Raw genomic sequence first — 19,227 nt, forward strand, 5'->3', positions numbered from 1 at the left:
CTTTTAATAAAATGAAAATCGGGTGAATAAAGTGACCGGCTATAAAGAAAATTGTCATTGACAAACATGAAAAACAGGTGGACGCCATAATCATAAAAGCTTTTTGAGGATCAAAGATGGAAGGTCACGTACTTACAGTCAGAAGAAGCTACAGGTCTACCCATACTAATCCACGAGGTAGAAATAGCAATTAAACAATTTAAAAACAAGAAAGCAGTGGAACCAGACAACATAGAGGCTATACATTTCTGAATATTTGCTGATTGCAATTAGAATTTATAGCGTTGCCGGAAAAACTTGGAGAATAGAAGTGCGTTAAATATGGGACCATCAGCCTAATATATGAATCATATGTTAAACTTTTTTTATAATCATCTACAGAAGAATTTACAACAAATACAAAGAACAGATATTCGAAAACCAATTTGGTTTTATAAATGCAGTCGGAACCAGATAGGCATTCCTCTTTGGATTTCAACTCCTAATCCAGGGTTGCAAAGACCCTAATTGTGATGTATACGCCTATCTAATTGATGATGAAAAAGCATTTGATCACGTTCAACTTCATAAAATGATCAATAGCCTTGAAGAGCTTGGCTTGAATAATAAAGATATCAAATTAATTTCAAATCTTTACTGAAATCGGATAGCGTGCTTAAGACTTCGAAAATCGAACGAAACAGGTGAAAATACAAAGTGTGATCAGATAGGAGTCTCTCGCCTTTGATTTTTAACTTTTCGAAAAAATGTTTAACGAAGCTCTTAATGGAGTAGAAGAAGGTATCCTTTTTAATAGAGTCCGGATTTGATACGCCGATACTATAATGATATCAGATAACTTGAACACTACAAAGGTTAATGGACCTGCAAAAGAAATTAATATAAATGGATCACCATGTCCAAAATGGATCTCGACTTCGGACGAGTTTAACCATATTGCTAGCTTGTTACCATCACAAATGAACAGTGGGAGAGTGCAGAAGAAATAAAATGTCGTATAGGAAAAGCTGAGACAGTATTCCACAAAATAAGTGTCATTTTCAAACCTTACAACATTGAAATTTCTTGAAACAACATCAACTTTTCTATTTTATTGTATAGTGTGAAATCCCAGACACTCACAGAAATCACCGCTCAAGCAACCGAAACGGGAACCTTTAGAAGAAGACCTATGGATCAAGTGGGAAATATATTAATATTTCAGAAATTAAAGTAAGCAACTCGAAAAAATGATGAACGGAGAGCCCTTTTTAAAATAGAGAAATAAATAGTCCCAAATCCTAATAAGAAAAGTTCCAATTTTACATCTGTTACTCTACTCTCACTTTTTTAATCTGCTTACTCTACTTTCCAAAAGTACCACGCCTTTCCGACTATTTTAGCTGCACGATATAGTAGAGCAAAATTAAAATTTGACGCCGTAATCAAATATAAAATCCGCATCCATTTTTTCCAAGAGACCACACAAAATGTAAACAAACAAACAAAAAAAAAATGTCAGGGTCACATAAGCTGATGATGCCCTGCTTATACAGGGCGAAACACGTGTAGCCAATAAAATTTGCTTATGAGACCGTGACATTGTTTTTTGTTTTGTTTGTTGCCCTAATCAAATTTCAAATTTCCCGGTATTATGGCGTCACAAAATCATTTTCGCTTCCGCTTAGTACTACACCTCGACATTCAGAGGGCGCCCTCAGTCGACGGTTTAGTGTTCTATTGGCGTTTATGTAGCATTCGTATTTAAGATGCATCTGTCATTGATCTGTCATTCATTTGGCACCTGTCAAATTTACATGTTTTGGTTTTGATTTTGAAAACTTTTACACGTGCATAAAAAAGAAACTCGAATTTTGGAAAAAATGTCGAATGAAGAAGAAATGATTGAGAGCGACACCTCATCGGACAGCGAGGACGACGAGGGCCCCCAAGAAAATGAAGAAATGGAGGTAGACGACGGTGGGAATGAAACCGGTGAAAATCAAAGAAAAACTGAAGTTTTTTTACCGGGAAAAACCGTAGAGCAGGGCGAGGAATTGGTGTGTGATCCTACGGCTTATGTGATGTACCATCAGGCCCAAACCAGCGCTCCGTGCCTAAGTTTCGACGTTATTCCTGATTCACTAGGTAATAACCTTCAAATATGTTTGAGTATATTTTTATATCTGTAGAACATACTTATTACAGAAGTTCATGGGAGTAATGAATATGGCTTATAGGTTGAGTGTCCCGGAGCATCTAATACAATGTTATTTAGCACATTATTTTGGGTTTTTACAGTTATATCAGTTAAACCGTTTGCCTTATGGAAGAAATGTTTGTCTTGATATTGTTTTTTCAAATAATAATAGTGCAAATGTTGCTTCATGTGTGGATCCAATTTTGATGGACACTATACATCATTATACTGTTTGCTTCTCCAAAATGATATTAATTCAATCTACAACTGGGGCAAGATTAATAGGCTTCCTATCAATATTGAAAAGCGTAAAAAGATGTCCATTTCTTTGCTAAAAAAATGAAATTAGCTTCGACTATAATGGTACAATTCTTTCTACTGTGATTTATACTGTGATTATGTTCGTGATTTGGGTGTCACTATTGACAAGAATCTTAATTTTTGCAATCATATTGGTAATATCATAATGCACATTGTTAGACTTGAATTTTTTAAACATAAATTTCTGAAACATATCACTTTTAAAACTGATGGAATGTATCCGGAACAAGGATACAATCAGCACTTGTTACTCAGCAGATTCAATATGCTTTCCCTTCATCAGGAAACCATTTGTGCAGGTTTACTTTTTCTTATGATTTCTTATGATTAGCTTCGCACTGGCGACCCTCTTGGCATTATCGTTTAATTGGGTATTCTTCAGCTTAACGCTAATTTCTTCACATTTTGAGCACACATCAATTTGTCTATGGCCTACCAAATGCCAAGTCAAAATTTATATTGAAATAATTTCTAAAAAACTGATAATTTACTTTCCTTTCTGGATATTTTGCCGAAAATCTCTCATGCAATATTGTCACATTCAAAACAGATAATAAGTATTTTTTTACAATATTATTTGAATAGTGAATTTGTTTAACAGGAATTGACTCGATAAAGTTGTGAATTAAAGCACATGTTTCTGCGGGCATTACATTGCTTCTGGACCCGGCAGATTTTCCTCGCATATCGTCGGGGCTTTTATTTGCAATATTTAGTAGTCGAATTCTCTTTATTCTCTTGTCAGTAACACCATGCAAGTTTAGAAAGGCTACTTTACATACTTCTTTTCTATTTCCATCTGCTTCGATAAAATACTTTTTTGATTTTATCTTCTTGACGTTTAGAAGTATCCTTCAGAGGGAATGTCTCCATCAATCCTTGAATATATATGTCCTGTTCATCTTTGGTATTAAAACCATTTATGCGATTCAATATTGCTTTTTTGGTTTCGAATGCACCTACAAAGATAAAACTATTTTTTCACAAAACCATTTTTGTATATATTATATATTGAATATAATATCTACCTACTAAATAAATAACATTATTTATCTACCTCTATCCACATCTCCTATTATTTTTTAATTATGTAATAGAACATAGGTATACACTTACCTACAACTAGGCCCAGATTTCCTACAAGGAATATTTTTATCCATGTGGTTTGTGTGTGCAAGTCCCTTACCTTTGGCTTTTTTGATAATTACATTTTTATATATTTCACGATTTCTTACTCCTTGCTTCTTTTTCTTTACTCCTGTATCTGCCTCGTCCAAACTACTAGACTCACTCATTGTTTAGAAAAAAACTAGTAACGTTGAACAAAACAGTACCCAAAATATGTGATTGTTTACTAATTCAAATGACAAACTTGACGTACATCAAGCAACTGCCGTAAAGCGACTGAAACAAGCAAACTTTACGATGCCTATACTCCAATAAAATTCACGTCTTATAAAAATAAGAAATCCCCTTTTTGGTTCGCTTCATTTACTAAACGCGTCGCAATGCATTACAAAAAGGACCCATTTCAGCGAGATGAGTCCTTTTTGAAATTTTGTTTTAAAACCACGAGTTCGTATATTTGCAAGAGAAAATCAGATATGAGCCCTATTCCTTCATAAAATGTTGGCCTACTATTGAACCTGAAAAATTTGCGGAAAAGTCAAATTTGATCAAAATCCGAGTTGAGTCCTTTTCGAAATTCACGATTCATTTGAAACCTTACTTTTTAACCATTTAACTGAATTTGTAATGGCAAAAATTTCAGCATGGTTTCCTAAGGGGTAAATCTACTATTACTAATCTTTCAATAATTTTAAAATTTGCTGCCGATGCTATTTCAAATAAATATCTATTAGATGTAGTTTATACAGACTGTGGGAAAGCCTTTGATAGTGCTGCTTGAAAGGTTGGTGGGCTTTGGAGTTGCGGAGGATCCGTGCTGCTTGTTGAGATCCTATCTGACGAACAGATTAGAATAGTTCAGCGGGTTAGGGTTGGGTCTACAAGCTCGAGAACCTCAGGAGTACCACAGGGAAGTAGTTGGGTCCTCTGCTGTTTTTTAGCTTTATTGACTCCTTACCTGAGTGCCTCACTGGATCTGCTGGGCTTCTCTTTGCAGATGATTTCAAACTCTTCAGGGTTGTCAAGGCCCAGGAAGACTGTGATATATTGCATCAGCATTTAGATAATTTTGTGTCATGGTTTAGTAATAGTGGAATGGCTTTAAATGGGAAAAAGTGTTCTGTTACCTCTTTTACTAGAAAAATAAATCTGGTGTTGAACCATTATCACATTGGATATTATGATCTTAGTTGAGTCAGTGAGGTTAAAGTTCTGTTTCAGTCTAACTTAAAATTTAATAGTCACAATAGTAAGATTAATGCAATATTTAGACCTCACCATGAATATGCCTCTCAAATATGGATGCCCTTAGAATCTTGCACATAGATCAAATAGAGGAATTCCAAAAAAGGTTTCTGCGCTATCTTTATATTTTGAATAATAACTCTTATCCATACAAAGTGTCCTCTAAAAGTATGCTGGACAGTTTTTCATTTAAAACTCTTTTTAGATAGAAGAAAGATACAAGCTGTGATATTATACTATACAATATATTAAATAATTTTAACTACAAATACTGTAACTTGATCAATTATATTCGACTAAATCTACTAAAAATTATTCTTAGGCTTCCAAATTATCAAAAATTCTTTAACGTTGATCCAAATAACAACTTATCCCCATTCAACGGAATGACGACTGTTGTAAATGAAAGTTTTTACTCAAACTAAGATAGACATTTTGAGTACTTCTTTAAAAGATTTAAAAGCTTTACTGTGATTTTCCATTTAACTATTATATTTGAGTTGGGAATACTATGCCAGGTTAAGACCCATTTTATGACTGTTCTTGTTTCTTTTTTATCTCTGTTATTTATTTTTAAGTTTTATATTCTAGTCTTATTATAATTTTTATTTTTTAAGTTATATTATCTTCTGTTTTAAATTTAAGGCGTAATTAATCTGTAACTTAAGACTTTACATGTAATTCCAATTTTGTGGTGTTTGTGGAGTATTTAAATAAAAAAAAACTTAAGCATACCAAAATATTGTCAAAAGTTTTGACCTTTAATTTTTTGTTTATCTTGCACCAAAAATATATACATTATACATTACTGCCACATGAGATAAAGGGGATAAAAACAAAAAAATGCAAAGAATGCAAAAAGTATGTGTATGACAAATATGAATCATATTATCTCCTCTAAGCAATGACCTTACATGTATATTTTACACCTAGGTGTTACAGCCACTTAAATTTGTAATAGTGATCAAGCAAGATCTTTGCAATGTTCTTAGTGAGTTGTAAATTATTATAAAATTGGTAAGTGTCCAAGGGTATACTGATCCCTCAAAAAAATTTTAAAATGTCTTGGTTTATATATTACATATTTTTGTATTTTGGAAAGCTTTAAATTAGCTTGTAAATTTCTATTATTATATTGTTAAATTATGTAATAGAATATCCCATCAATATGAAAGAAATAAATAAAACAGTATTATTTATATGCTATAGGTGAGAGTAGAGACACATATCCTTTGACGGCCTATTTAGTAGCTGGTACCCAGGCACCCACAACCCACGTTAATAACGTAATTGTAATGAAACTTACAAATTTACATAAAACAACCAAAAGTGAGGGAAATGAGGAGGAGGATGATGATGAAGACTCTGGGGATGAAAGTGACGAAAAAAGGCCTAGAATGCTTGCAGCACTTATGAAACACCAGGGATGCGTAAATAGGATTAGGGTAAGCATTCCCTAAGGAAACTATTGTTTTTCTTTTATGTTTATTTTTTTAGAGTACAGTTATAAATGGAACAGTCCTTGCTGCATCTTGGAGCGAACTAGGTAGGGTTAACATTTGGAACTTGAAACCTCAATTACAAGCCATAGAGTCTGACCACTTATTACAACAATACAATAAGGAAAACAAGCAAAATTCTACTTCACCATTGTTTACGTTTAGTGGTCATAAAACTGAAGGGTTTGCTATGGATTGGAGTCCTACCATGAGTGGAGTTTTAGCCACCGGGGATTGTAGGAAAGACATTCACATTTGGAACTCATCAGAGGCTTGTTCTTGGCAGGTGGATCAGAGGCCCCTAATTGGACACCAGGAATCTGTAGAGGATTTACAATGGTATAAGAGTCTGCATGATTTATTGATAATTTTGATGTTATTCTTCTGTTCTTCAAAGGTCTCCAAATGAAAGAAATGTACTAGCCAGTTGTTCAGTAGATAAAAGTATCAGAATTTGGGATACAAGAGCCAACCCTAGTAAAGCTTGCATGATTACTGCCGAAAAGGCTCATGAGAGTGACGTTAATGTTATAAGTTGGAACAGAAATGAGCCCTTCATAGTTAGTGGTGGAGATGATGGTTTTCTCCATGTCTGGGACTTGAGAACGATTCGACAGCAGGTGCCTTTGGCTACATTTAAACACCATACGGAACCTGTGACAACTGTTGAATGGCATCCGACAGACTCCGCTGTTTTTGCTTCTGGTGGCTCAGATAATCAAATTGCCTTATGGGACTTGTCTGTTGAGAAAGATGACGAAACCAAGGATGAAATTGAGGTAAGTAATTTTATTGGAACAATAAAAAAAATTAAAACAACTCTTTTATTTAAGGGTGTACCACCACAACTTTTGTTTATTCATCAAGGACAGGACAATATTAAGGAGCTTCACTGGCACAAGCAACTACCTGGTGTCGTGATCAGTACTGCAGAGAGTGGTTTTAATATATTCAGGACTATTAGTGTGTAAAGTTTAAATAAATGTTGATTTAAGTACATATACAATTTTTTAGAAAGTATTTGTTAATCTGGGGAACTCGGAATTTGATATTCTTGTTTATAATAATATTGCTTTATTTGCCTACATTACATCTGGAAATGTTAAGAATTGTCAAATACGTAGTAATATGCGGTGGCGGATTCCCATAAGGATTAGGGAATCTCTCGGGGTTTCCAGAAATACTCCCAAAAGAATTGGGACAAAGACATCACCCACAGAAACTCATATAGCTAAGCAGTGTAAAGGCTATAGAATTGTATAAAAAAAAATTAGAACCATGAGGATAAATGTGAATAAAATTCATCAGGATTATATGGGCATACATCTAGGATAAGCCTGTTGATATCATTTCCAAATATCCAAAGTATTGCATTAGGTACAAGGAAAATATAACTTTTTTGAAGTTGTTTGATCATGATCTACAATGGAATTCTCATGTAGTTATTCTTTGCAATAAATTAAAAACTTGCATTAATATTTCTTTTACAGCATTGTGGTAAAGCAGCTTTTTTAACTTTATATTACGCCAATTTCTAAATTTCTATTCCTTTATGGGATTCTGTACTGGGGATCGAGTCCTCCCAAGGATATTTCTTATTCAGAAGCATGCCAACAGGATCATCAGTAATATTAAATTTAGAGACTCATGCAGGACGCACTTTAAAGAGAATAAAATTCTTACATTGTTGAAGTAAGTACAGTGGACTTCGTATATAACAAACCCGTTTAAAGTGAACATTCGGTTATAGTAAACGCCTATTCAAATACCCAAAAAAAACTACGATAAGAACAATGTAATTTTTTTTCCGTTTATAGCGAACCCGGTTATAATGAACTCTCGAGTAAAGTGAAGTAAATTTTATCAAGACCAAGAAAAACATTTCGCTTATAGTGAACTTTTCGAAGAATCCAACGGTAATTCCCCGAGAATTAAATTTAGCACGATCGCTGTTGTTTTGTTTTCAGTGGCATTTCACTTCACGCGTTACTTACTGTGAGTTATTTATACGAGTGTTTTGCTGAGTCTTGGATAGTCAAAATGGAGAAGCAAAGGCGTAAAGCTTTAACATTAAAAGAAAAATATGACATTATTCAAAAAATGAAAAGTGGTGTTAAACAGAGTGATATTTGTGAATTAAATTTGCCAAAATCAACCGTTTGCATAGTTTGGAAAAAGAGGGAAGAGATTTTATCAGCATATGGTAAAGTTAATGCAAAGTGTAAAAGACTTAGAAAATCGGCTCATGAAGGGGTTGATAGAGGATTTTTACAGTAGTTTACACAACAAAGAAAGGAAAACGTTCCATTAAGTGGTGCTATTCTTCAAGAAAAAGCTAGTGAAATGGGTAGTAAAATTTAAGGAAAAACGTTTGAATGTTCTAGAAGCTAGATTGAACGTTTTAAGAAGAGACACTGTATTACTGGAGGGAAAATTATTGGTGAGTCTGCATCAGTTGACATGGATGTTGTTAATAACTGGTTTACTACTGTTTGGCCCGATCTTCGTAAGAATTACAGTAGTAATGACATTTTTAATGCTGACGAGACCGGACTTTTCTATAAACTAACGCCAGATAAAACTTTAAAATTTGTTGAAGAAACCTGTGCTGGCGGAAAACTTTCTAAGTTAGAATAACAGTGCTAGTCGCTGCAAACATGTCTGGAACTGAAAAAAGAGAGTTGCTTGTTATCGGTAAATCCGCCAATCCCAGATGTTTTAAAAACAAAATGTTGCCAGTTAAATACAGAGCAAACAGTAAGGCATGGATGACATCTAATTTGTTTACTGAAGAGTTGCTCCAGTGGGATGCAGAGTTACAGAAGAACAAGAGGAAAATATTACTTTTAGTCGATAATTGTCCAGCACATCCCGAAGTTCCTCTAAACCAAATTAAATTGGTCTTATGCCTCCTAATACCAGTTCAAAGCTGCAGCCTATGGATCAAGGAGTAATTCATTCATTGAAGTCATTACAGAAAAAAAATGATAATAAAAATGTTACAGGCAATTGATAATGGACAAGATTTTTCAGTGAGTCTTTTAGATGCTGTAAACTTCATACATTTAGCTTGGCAGGAAGTAAGTGCAAAAACCATTGCAAACTGTTTTAAGCATGCAGGATTTTTTGAGGTGAAACATAAATTTGATTCAGACGATGACTTGCCCCTAAATGAATGGTTAAAAAAACATAGTAATCAAGAAAATACTGACGTTCAAAAATCGGTTGAAGAGGAAATGAGAAAAAGGATAAATGACTTTGACTTGCAAAAATTCATTTCTATTGATGACCATGTTATTTCAACCGAGTCTATAACAGAGGAGCAGATTATCCAGTCAGTTTCAAACGGTACTATAAAACTAACTTTAGAATAAAACTAACCTTTTGTCTTTTATTTTTTTTAGCAGTAAATGTAGAAGTCGGAAGTGATGATGACGAAAACGATCAGAAACACCTAATGAGGATGTTGAAATGAACATTTTATCAATTAGAGAAATGACGCAGAAAATTACGAAAATACGCACTTTTTTGCAATCACGTGAAGTTCCAGAAGAAGTCTGGACTAGTTTTTCTACCCTAGAGGGATATATAAGTCACATAAGTTTCAAACAGACTTATACAAACCAAGATTTCTCAGTACATATACTAAGTAGTTACAGACACGTAGATTATGACTTAGTAGCTATGTACATATTGTATATGTGTTATAAGAACTGTATGTGCTGTTTATCCTTATAATAAAAGCCAGTTATAATCTTTATTTTATTTATTGATTAAAATACATATACATACATATTCTAAAATTAACACCATGTTGTTTTTCCTTTAAAGTGAACTTCGGCTATAGTGAACCTATTTTGATGTATTTTTCAAGTTTACTATATCCGGAGTTGACTGTACTTATGTATATAAAAATAAACCAATTTTTCAAACTGATAGATCTGTTGACCAGGTATATAATACTCGTAGGCGAGCCCTCTTATTGCCAGATATTCACTAAACAGCATTTTATCAGAAAAATATTATTTACAACATAACAAATGCCCCAAATATATATATTTTTAAAAAAAGGCTCAAAGATTTCCTGGTCGAGAAAAGCTTCTACTCTCTCCATGAGTTTTTTGACTAAAATTTTCAGCAGCAAATGTTAGTATTGTAAATTGGAACTCTAAATAATTTACATAATCAACAAAAATGCCCAAAAACTTAGAGCAGTCTGTTTTAATTATAGTTTCTCCACTTAGTGACATATTGCTTCTCATGATATATTGCTACTAAAACTTATGGATTTGAAGATATAAGTCATCAGTTACTTTACAGTTATTTTTTAGATAGAATGCAACAAACTTTCTCAAACATGTCTGGTGTCTTAAACATAAAACATGATGTTCCCTAGGGATCGATCCTGAGACTCCTCCTTTTTCTAATTTATATAAATGACAGAATCATCTGTTGACAATCTTAAAATCTCAATAATTTGTGTTTAAGTATTTAAGTTTAGCTTAATAAGTGAGAAGTGTAAGCTGATTGTTTTGTAAAAACGTGACTATTTTTATTAGATTTCGACATTTTCTTCCTTTAAGGAATTGTATTTCTGTATGTGTACTTTGTACTGAGGAAATATAAGAATTATTATTATTATATGTTTGAGAGCTCTTTTAACTTAAGGTTACTCGATGTTATGGAAGCAATAACAAATTGCTCGTGTGTGTCTATCTTGTACTATACCAAATTCAGAAAGATGTGTTTTTATATATAACAGGCATTGGTAATTAAATATACAAGCCTGGTAGTGTTAAAATTTGTAATTGTTTAAATAAAGGTCTACAACTGATGTCAGATGGCAAGCACGCCTGCGTTTTGCAAGGGATTATCTGAATTGGACGTTGGAACAATGGGGATCTGTTCTGTTCTCAGATGAGTCCAGAATATGCCTCCATGGTAGCACCCGAAGAAGGAAAGTGTACCGTGACCAAGAGAGCGATTTGCAGATTGCTGCTTTGAAGAGCGAAGTGCTTATGGAGGTGGTTCCTGCATGATCTGGGGTGAAATTTCTATAGAAGCACGAACCGACCTTCAATTCATTCGTAGGAGCGACCGTGTTCACGGAAGAAGAGGTTTAATGGCTGCTAGGTATATCGAGGAGATTTTAGCAATTCATGTGGTACCTTACGTCGACTACATTGGAGATGAATTTACCTTTATGCATGACAACGCAAGGCCGCACACCGCAAGAATCGTGCAAGATTACATTGCAGAAGTCGGTTTTCGGGTTATGGAGTGGCCAGCATACACTCCTGACCCAAATCCGATCGAACATTTATGGGATAAGCTAAAATGAAGAATTCGAGCTAGACTTCGTACCCCAAACTCGATCCCAGAGCTTATTGTTGCAGTAAAAGAAGAGTGGCTAAACATCCCACAAGAAATAATAGCAAACTTGATTAGATCTATGCCTAATCATATGAGAGATGTTATTAGGGCAAGAGGAGTTCAAATAAGTTTTCATAAATTTATACTCATATTAAAGGATATTAATTTGTCTTTCAAACAGCATATTTCTTTTTTTGATCTGATGTATAATTTTTAAAAAAACTATATTTAAAGTCAAAAGTTTACAGTGGGCCGATTTCTATGCACGCAAGTGTAGTTATTTACGTAACAAGTGTGTAAAATGATCCTTTTTTTAATAAATGGGAAACTTGCGATAATTCCCATGAATAAAAAAGGGATTTTACACACGTGTAACATGCAAAATTTTTTCTACTACCGAAGAAAACATCAAAAATATCAAATTAGTTTACGCACTTAAACGACTTTACGGTAAAAAAAAAGTCAAAACATTTGTTGAGAAACTATAAATTAAATGTCAAATTACTTTTTAGGCACTAGTGCGTAAAAAGTGAAACTACACACCCTGGGAAGTGTGTAAAGTGAGCACTTTACGCACAGTAGTAGAAATTTTTTTTTTTAATTATAAATGATAAATGTTTTTAACCAAACCTATACCGGATACCAGGCTCAACGTGCACTTTTTCAATGTGAAAATGGAATCGTCCGATATTCCCCCATAGCTGAGGTTAGACGCACTTTAAGAAAATGAATAAATATCGTGACAATTTTTAAAATATTTTTTTATATAAATATGTTTACTAGCTAAACTTTTTATTATAGAATGCATTAGTTAGCTTTAATTTCGTATAATAAAAGAAATACAGACAGATAATTTAAGATATCGTCCGATGTAACCCCGGTTGACGGTAATAATTGATGATTAACTGGACGGGTTTTCCGCATTTTTCTTCGTAAATGACGAAGAAAAATGCATTAACTACCTAAAAAATAATAACATTAAGTACTTTAATTTTTTTATGTGAAATTAAAACATGAATTTAAATGCTTGGAGCAATGATGGAATTCTCTATAAAAAATATTAAAATTACTTCTACTTCCAGGAAAAAAAACATAAAATATTGGGATAAAAAAGCAAATACCTTTACCTCTCTCGAAAAAAAAAATTCTATTTTTTTTAAATATTTCGGGAAAAAAGGAATATATAGGCAGAAGAATTTCATGATTCATGAAGGCAATAAAGCCTGTATATAGTCTAAAAAATAAGGGCACTCAATTTATTCTTACTCTATGCTTAAAAAAGATATCTATATGCTTGTCGAAAGTTTGACTGTTTTAATGGCAAAATCTTATTTCTATCTAAAAAAACACTAACTTGTATAAACAATTTTTTCTAACACTTCTATAAGTGTTGGAAGAATGCTTATTGAGCGCAGTTCTTTAAATTGCACATCCTTAAGACAAAAGCATATTTCGACATATCTGGAAAATATGATTTAGTTATACATTTATTTATTATATGAAGTAAAAAAAGGAATCATCAATCGACAACAATTAAGGTCGTCGCATTCGACGCTTTGCTTTTTATGGATAAAATAATTCTCATTACCTTTTTAATAATAATTCTCACTAAATTTTTATTTTCACTACCCTCAAGCTAAAAATATGTTGAGAATCATTTTTAAGATTATTTCTGTAAAAGTCAAGGAGATTTTGATCTGGCTCTTGATGATTAGTGCATATCGATAAAAAAAAGTTTTTTATTTCATTAACATATGAAAGATGTGTTGCAATGCATCTTTGCTTCTTTCTTGTAATATTTTTCTAGCATAAATGGCGCCTATTTATAGCTTCTATTTCCTTTAAATACTTTTAAGGGAGCATATATATAAAAAGTTGTTTTCGTGTAAAATATTTTATTTTGATATCTATCCGTATCGTATATAATGTCTAAGTAATAAGTCGCGATGATTTTGAAAATTAGTAAACGTTATGTTATTAAGATTAACAATAAATGGAGCATACTGGTCGTTGTTGTTCCACTTTCAAAATTTCATATTTTTAAATAATATACCGGAACAATTATCAGACAGGGAGACGTTTTGAATCCCTGTGCCTTCAACATGCTCTAAATTTGTAAAAATAAGATCAATAAGGGTTATCGAAGTAGGGGTTATATAAGCAGGTTCGTTAGTTATTTGAATAACATCAAGTATCCATAAGTGATTCTAAACGTTTGATAGAATAAAACATATTTCTACTTATCTAAATTAGTATTTGGTGGCCTGTAAATATTTCTTCCTATGATGTGCTAATTGCCTGAGGTATTGCGTGTCTGAGTTGTAGACTGATGTATGAAAAAACCTGTAAAAGAAAAACAACGACGTAACAGGCGAGTAACGGAGCGTACGTAATGCACGTGTGCGCATTGCCGTATTTCGCCTTTAAGCACGTATGCGTAATGATCGATTCTCCAACCTGTATCTAAGTAAATACTTTTAATTAACTTACTAATTTAAAACCTTTTAATATGCTGAGTACCAAATGTACCTTAACATCTGACGGTAATTTAAGAAAAAAACGCGCATTTATCATCAAATTAAAAAGGCGACGCGCAATACTCCAAAACGATTCTCTTATCCGTACCTCGCATCAAAAGGTGTCAAAAACTTAATGGGCGAGTAACGTATTAATTTAAAAGCCAAGATTGATGGTATCCCGGTCTCTACACATGCCGCCCTTTGCTTTTAAGCCCACAATGATTTTTTCACATCTTCATTTCGTAACATTTTTTAATGATTACTTTATGTTAATCTCTTTTTTTCTCCATTTAAACAGCACCCCGAATGCAAAAACTCCCCCGGCGGTAAAACAAACTATATTGCACAAACGCTAAAAGTGAAAGTGTAAAATAATAATATTCGCAGTCCGTATCGCGTTATCGTTGGGCCGGTTTAATTTTTGTTTGTTTTTTACTAATTTGTGCTGGAAATGACGTTTTACGGTTTATTAATGTTAAGCTACTGTTGTGTTATGGTTTATGCTTATGACCCCGAGGATGCCGAAATTAAAACTGCCATACCTCCGAAAGGTAAAAATCGCGTTTCAATATAGTGAAACTCAAGTTTGGGCGTGGCAATTTTTTTTTTAAGATTTCGGTCATTCGCCATTTTGACAATCGAAACTGTTCTTCTTACGGCAAAGAATTGTTTTCCTCTACTTTTAGGAACAAAAGACTTTTTGGAATATCTCCTAAATATTCTCTAGAAAGTTCAAATGTTCTGTATGTTATTGGTGGTATTTTTGGAAATATTTTAGTTAAGATAATAATAATAATAATAAATAATAAATAATAAATCAGCTTATTTACAAAAATGAAAAAAAATATGATATAATAAATAAAATAATACTACAAAATGATTAATTCAATTTACCAGTAAATAATTGTACGTGATACACGTGACGTATTTCATAGTTTAGTTACCCTATGTATTATTTATTAAATTATTAAATCTTTCTCTGCCCATCTGATGTATCTAATCTCTAACATACATTTAAAAATTTTTGCTAATTTATCTCTAATATTTAGGCAAACAGAGTTGAAGATTTGTGAAATGTAATGCTTACTGTCCAATAGTTTTTCTGCTTTGGGGTACTAATAAATGATTTATGTCTATAATTGATTTTTTTAATTTGGAAAAAAAAAGAAAATAGGTATTTGATGACTGTATTATAGAGAAATTTTTGTTTTAAATTTCAAACTTCTACCATTATTATTTATAGAAATATTAGCATTTTGTCTTGTAAAATTTAATTTTCAAAATTTTTTCAAGGCCAATACATATCCGTATTTAGAAAAAAAAACAAAGAAAGGCTAAATTATGTATCCAATAATTTATTAGGGGAATTTGTGTTTAAATTTTCAAATCTCGAATTTTCAGAGATGTAAGAGTTTTGTGCGTAAAATTTTTAATTTTTTTATTAAATTTTTTAACTTTCAAGACAAATATTTTACTTTTTTTAATATTATAAACAAAACACGTAAATAATATGGAATGATTTTATATGGAGAATTTCGGTTCCAATTCTTAAATCTTTAATTTTTTATTTTTAGACATATCCTCATTTTTATAATTTTTTTATATTAAAATTTTTTTTTTTGTAAAATCCGGTAATAGGTTTTCAATATATTTATTAGGGGAATTTGTGTTTCAATTTTCAAATCTATAACTGTATTAATTTATAGAAATATGAGCATTTTTGTATCGTAAAATTTATTTATTTTTTTTAATATTATTACCAATGCTAATATCCTGATTAGGTGTCCTAGAACACCTAGTCTATTTGTTTTAAAAGAAGATTCTATGTTCCAATTTTTAAATTTCTAGCTTTTTCATTTTGAGAGATATGAGCATTTTGTCGCTCGAATATTCAAATTTTTTCTTTGATTTATTTAACTTTAAAGGCAAATATACTGATTTTTAATTTTTTTTTAAACATTGAAATATGAATCTAATGAATTTATTTGTGGAATCTGTGTGTTTCAATTTTGAGATATCTAACTTACTTATTTTCAAATATGTGATCCCAAGATTTGTTTATTTCTTATTCTCCTATTTTCATTGTAATCTTTAATTACGTTAAAGGTTCCTTAAGGCCATTCTGAGAACATTTAGGCAAGAATTTAAAGTACACAGGTTTCCCTGTAATTACCTTACAAAAAAATACATTCCTGGCATGTGATTTTCTTATTTGAATAGCCACGCCCGACCCAAACCCTCTCACATTTCAGTATAATTTTATATTAAAAAAAAAACGTATTTTAAAGGTACCTTCGAAGCCTTTTATCCGAGAGGCGAAAAATTGGGATCATCAAGGGCCGCCCATTCCCACGGAAGTTTCTACAAACACAGAAATCCCGCTTTAGTTGACGCAAGAAACGCCGCTGCATACGGATTTAGGTTCGATGGCAAACGACGATTTAATTATGAGTAAAATTTTCCTGTAAACAATATGCCTATACATATACTATTTTATTACGTAATATAAGTTATTTTATATAAGATGTTTTGTTTTTATTCAGATTCAACTGATTTTTTGCTGCCAGTTTGACCGGAAATGCTTATGTTCCTCAGACATAAGCCAAGACAGCGTCATGTTACTTAAGAAGATTCAATTCTTGGCCGCCTAAAATGCCCCGAAATAAATTCTTGACCACTTAACAATTTTCAAGGCGGGTTTTCGAGAAAATACCGTCCTATAGTCGTATATATTCCCTTCGGCTTTTTAAATTGTTCATATCAAGATATATAATCTCGTAAGTTGTTTAAATAGCCGCTTTCGGGTTTTATGGTCGGTGTCATAAAGCCGGACGCCCGGTAGATTATTGCCTAATTATTTTCTTTTCCCCTCTATTGGGATTTAATTATGTTTTATATACGCGCTCGCGGTTACCGTTATAATATCTTTTTCACAAATCATCTTTATTAAAATTTATGTAGATTTAATCGGAATGGGCATCATTTTGGTTTTCTGTGATTATCGTCACGTAGTCATAACATCTGCCTTGCAGCGTCTCGTTTGGATGATTTTAGGTGTAAATGTCCTATGTAGCCGACACTAGTTTGTTACAATACTATCGAGGACGAATGGTTGAACTTTAAAGCCCCAAAAAGAAAGCAATCAATAACCTCCGCATTTAAAGTCGTCATATCCACCAATTCATTTTCTCAAATTCGAAAACAGAAAAAAGTCACTGGGGGACAAATCTGGTGAATAAGGTGGATGTTGTAGGATTTTGAATTTCAATTCTGTACTTTTGGCCATTGAAACTGCACAGATGTGTACACTGTGTCCCATAAAACTTTTAAAGCTACAAACAGAAATATTCCATCTACTTTTATTCCTGAAATACATGGCGAAAATGAAAATGTTCACTTTTTGAGATGTTATAATATTTTCAGGTCATGTAAAATTATTTTTTTTATTTTATTTAATTTAAATTTTATTACATTTTTTTGACATTAATAAATAACACTTAACACTTAATATATTTTTTGTACCTAGCTGAATGAACAGCTGTATGTGCCCATATAAATTGACACAAATCTATTATAACTTATTAGAGTGTAGGTATTCAAATAATAACAGTTTTAATAAATTTCTAATTATATCATTATGAACTAAAACTAAACCTATACCACCTATTCTATACATTTACATTAAATTTATTTATTTATTTCTAAAAAAAGATTTTTAAAAATTGACTATATAAGATTTACATTTTTTCGAAAAAATTTTTACTTTTTTTATTTCTCTTATATCTAGGGGAGACCGAGGATACAATGGACACCAGGATAGAATGGACATGTTTAAAACTCCCGCTTAATATGTATTTGAAGCGCCCTCATATGGTAAATTAATGCAATAACTACCGAACAATCGTTTGGCATTCGCAAGGTAGCAAGCATTGAGTGTGGTTATTTTTATCGATATTTTCCTGTTTCAGCCAGTCTGTTTGTAACTTTTACGGTAAGTAATGTAACCATTTATTATTTTCTATGCAACACTTTTTAATATCTTATTATTTTAGTGGTGATGTGCATTATAGAATATGGTTATAAGAAACAAATAATTGAAATTGCTTGTTTAGTTTTCTAGGAAAAAGAATAATTTTACTATAGAGTTAATGGGGGATACAATGGACGGATGTCCATAGTATCCCCTATTATCCATTGTATCCCCAGAATGTTTTTATTTTTTTATTTCAGATGGTGAGAGAGTATAAAAAGAAAACCGACAGAGAATTCCCTGAAGGAGATCTAAGAAGAACTGTAGAGGATGTCTTAAATAATATTGGTAGCTTACGAAAAGTTTCGAAGAGGTATAATGTTACTAAGTCTCGTTTAGCTATGTGAAAAGGACTAGAGAACAGGGGATAGAAAATATATCTTTAAAACCAAATTTTAAACATCGTCAAATTTTTTCTTCAGAAATGGAACGAGCATTAGTTGAATATTTACTCAAATGTTCATCTATGTTCTATGGATTAACTCCAAAAAAAACTAGACAACTAGCATTTCAGTTTGCGTCTCGAAATAAGCTTTTAATTCCGGATTCTTGGGCAACACAAGCAATGGCTGGCGAGGAGTGGTTTGCCGGTTTTTTGAGGAGAAATCCAGAACTCTCAATTCGAAAACCGGAAGCAACATCTCTTGCTCGTATAACGGCATTTAACAAAACAGCTGTTGGGGAATTCTTTGGCAAGCCCAAAACTGTTTACAGCCGGCATAACTATGAGGCAAGCCAAATTTTTAATTTAGACGAAACAGGGGTTACTACAGTACCGCCTGTTGAAAAAATTATAGGAAAAAAGGGAGAAAAGCAAATAGGGCAAGTAACATCTAGAGAACGCGGTGAGCTAGTAACCCAAGTTGGAATAATTTGTGCAAATGGAAATGCATTACCACCAGTATGGATTTTTCCCAGAATACGTTTTGACGA

General features: G+C 32.4%; 2 protein-coding genes across 3 annotated transcripts; both read left to right on the forward strand.

Moving 5' to 3' along the window:
* Window positions 1-1,770: 1,770 nt before the first annotated feature.
* LOC126737325 (glutamate-rich WD repeat-containing protein 1) lies at window positions 1,771-7,371 on the forward strand. 2 transcript variants are annotated; one of them, XM_050442196.1, is made up of 5 exons: window positions 1,774-2,127; window positions 6,083-6,318; window positions 6,371-6,711; window positions 6,770-7,151; window positions 7,206-7,371. In XM_050442196.1, exons 1-5 carry the CDS (start codon window positions 1,863-1,865, stop codon window positions 7,341-7,343), a joined length of 1,362 nt encoding a protein of 453 aa, XP_050298153.1. In that variant the 5' UTR covers window positions 1,774-1,862; the 3' UTR covers window positions 7,344-7,371. The 2 variants fall into 2 exon arrangements, with proteins under 2 accessions (XP_050298146.1, XP_050298153.1); XM_050442189.1 differs by having other exon boundaries at window positions 1,771-2,127; window positions 6,770-7,371.
* Window positions 7,372-14,627: 7,256 nt separating this feature from the next.
* On the forward strand, window positions 14,628-16,787 carry LOC126737496 (uncharacterized). The gene is made up of 2 exons (XM_050442416.1): window positions 14,628-14,815; window positions 16,553-16,787. Exons 1-2 carry the CDS (start codon window positions 14,716-14,718, stop codon window positions 16,717-16,719), a joined length of 267 nt encoding a protein of 88 aa, XP_050298373.1. The 5' UTR covers window positions 14,628-14,715; the 3' UTR covers window positions 16,720-16,787.
* Window positions 16,788-19,227: the final 2,440 nt, after the last annotated feature.

Source organism: Anthonomus grandis, chromosome 1 (genome assembly GCF_022605725.1).
Source record: "Anthonomus grandis grandis chromosome 1, icAntGran1.3, whole genome shotgun sequence".
Lineage (NCBI taxonomy): Eukaryota > Metazoa > Arthropoda > Insecta > Coleoptera > Curculionidae > Anthonomus > Anthonomus grandis.

Bases quoted from the DNA above. Each gene is read 5' to 3' on its own strand.
- LOC126737325 (XM_050442189.1), top strand. From the start codon at position 1,863: ATGTCGAATGAAGAAGAAATGATTGAGAGCGACACCTCATCGGACAGC. The intron at 6,319-6,370 runs GTAAGCATTCCC...TTATTTTTTTAG, and splicing joins GATGCGTAAATAGGATTAGG to AGTACAGTTATAAATGGAAC. The intron at 6,712-6,769 runs GTATAAGAGTCT...TGTTCTTCAAAG, and splicing joins TCTGTAGAGGATTTACAATG to GTCTCCAAATGAAAGAAATG.
- LOC126737496 (XM_050442416.1), top strand. From the start codon at position 14,716: ATGACGTTTTACGGTTTATTAATGTTAAGCTACTGTTGTGTTATGGTT. The intron at 14,816-16,552 runs GTAAAAATCGCG...CGTATTTTAAAG, and splicing joins AACTGCCATACCTCCGAAAG to GTACCTTCGAAGCCTTTTAT.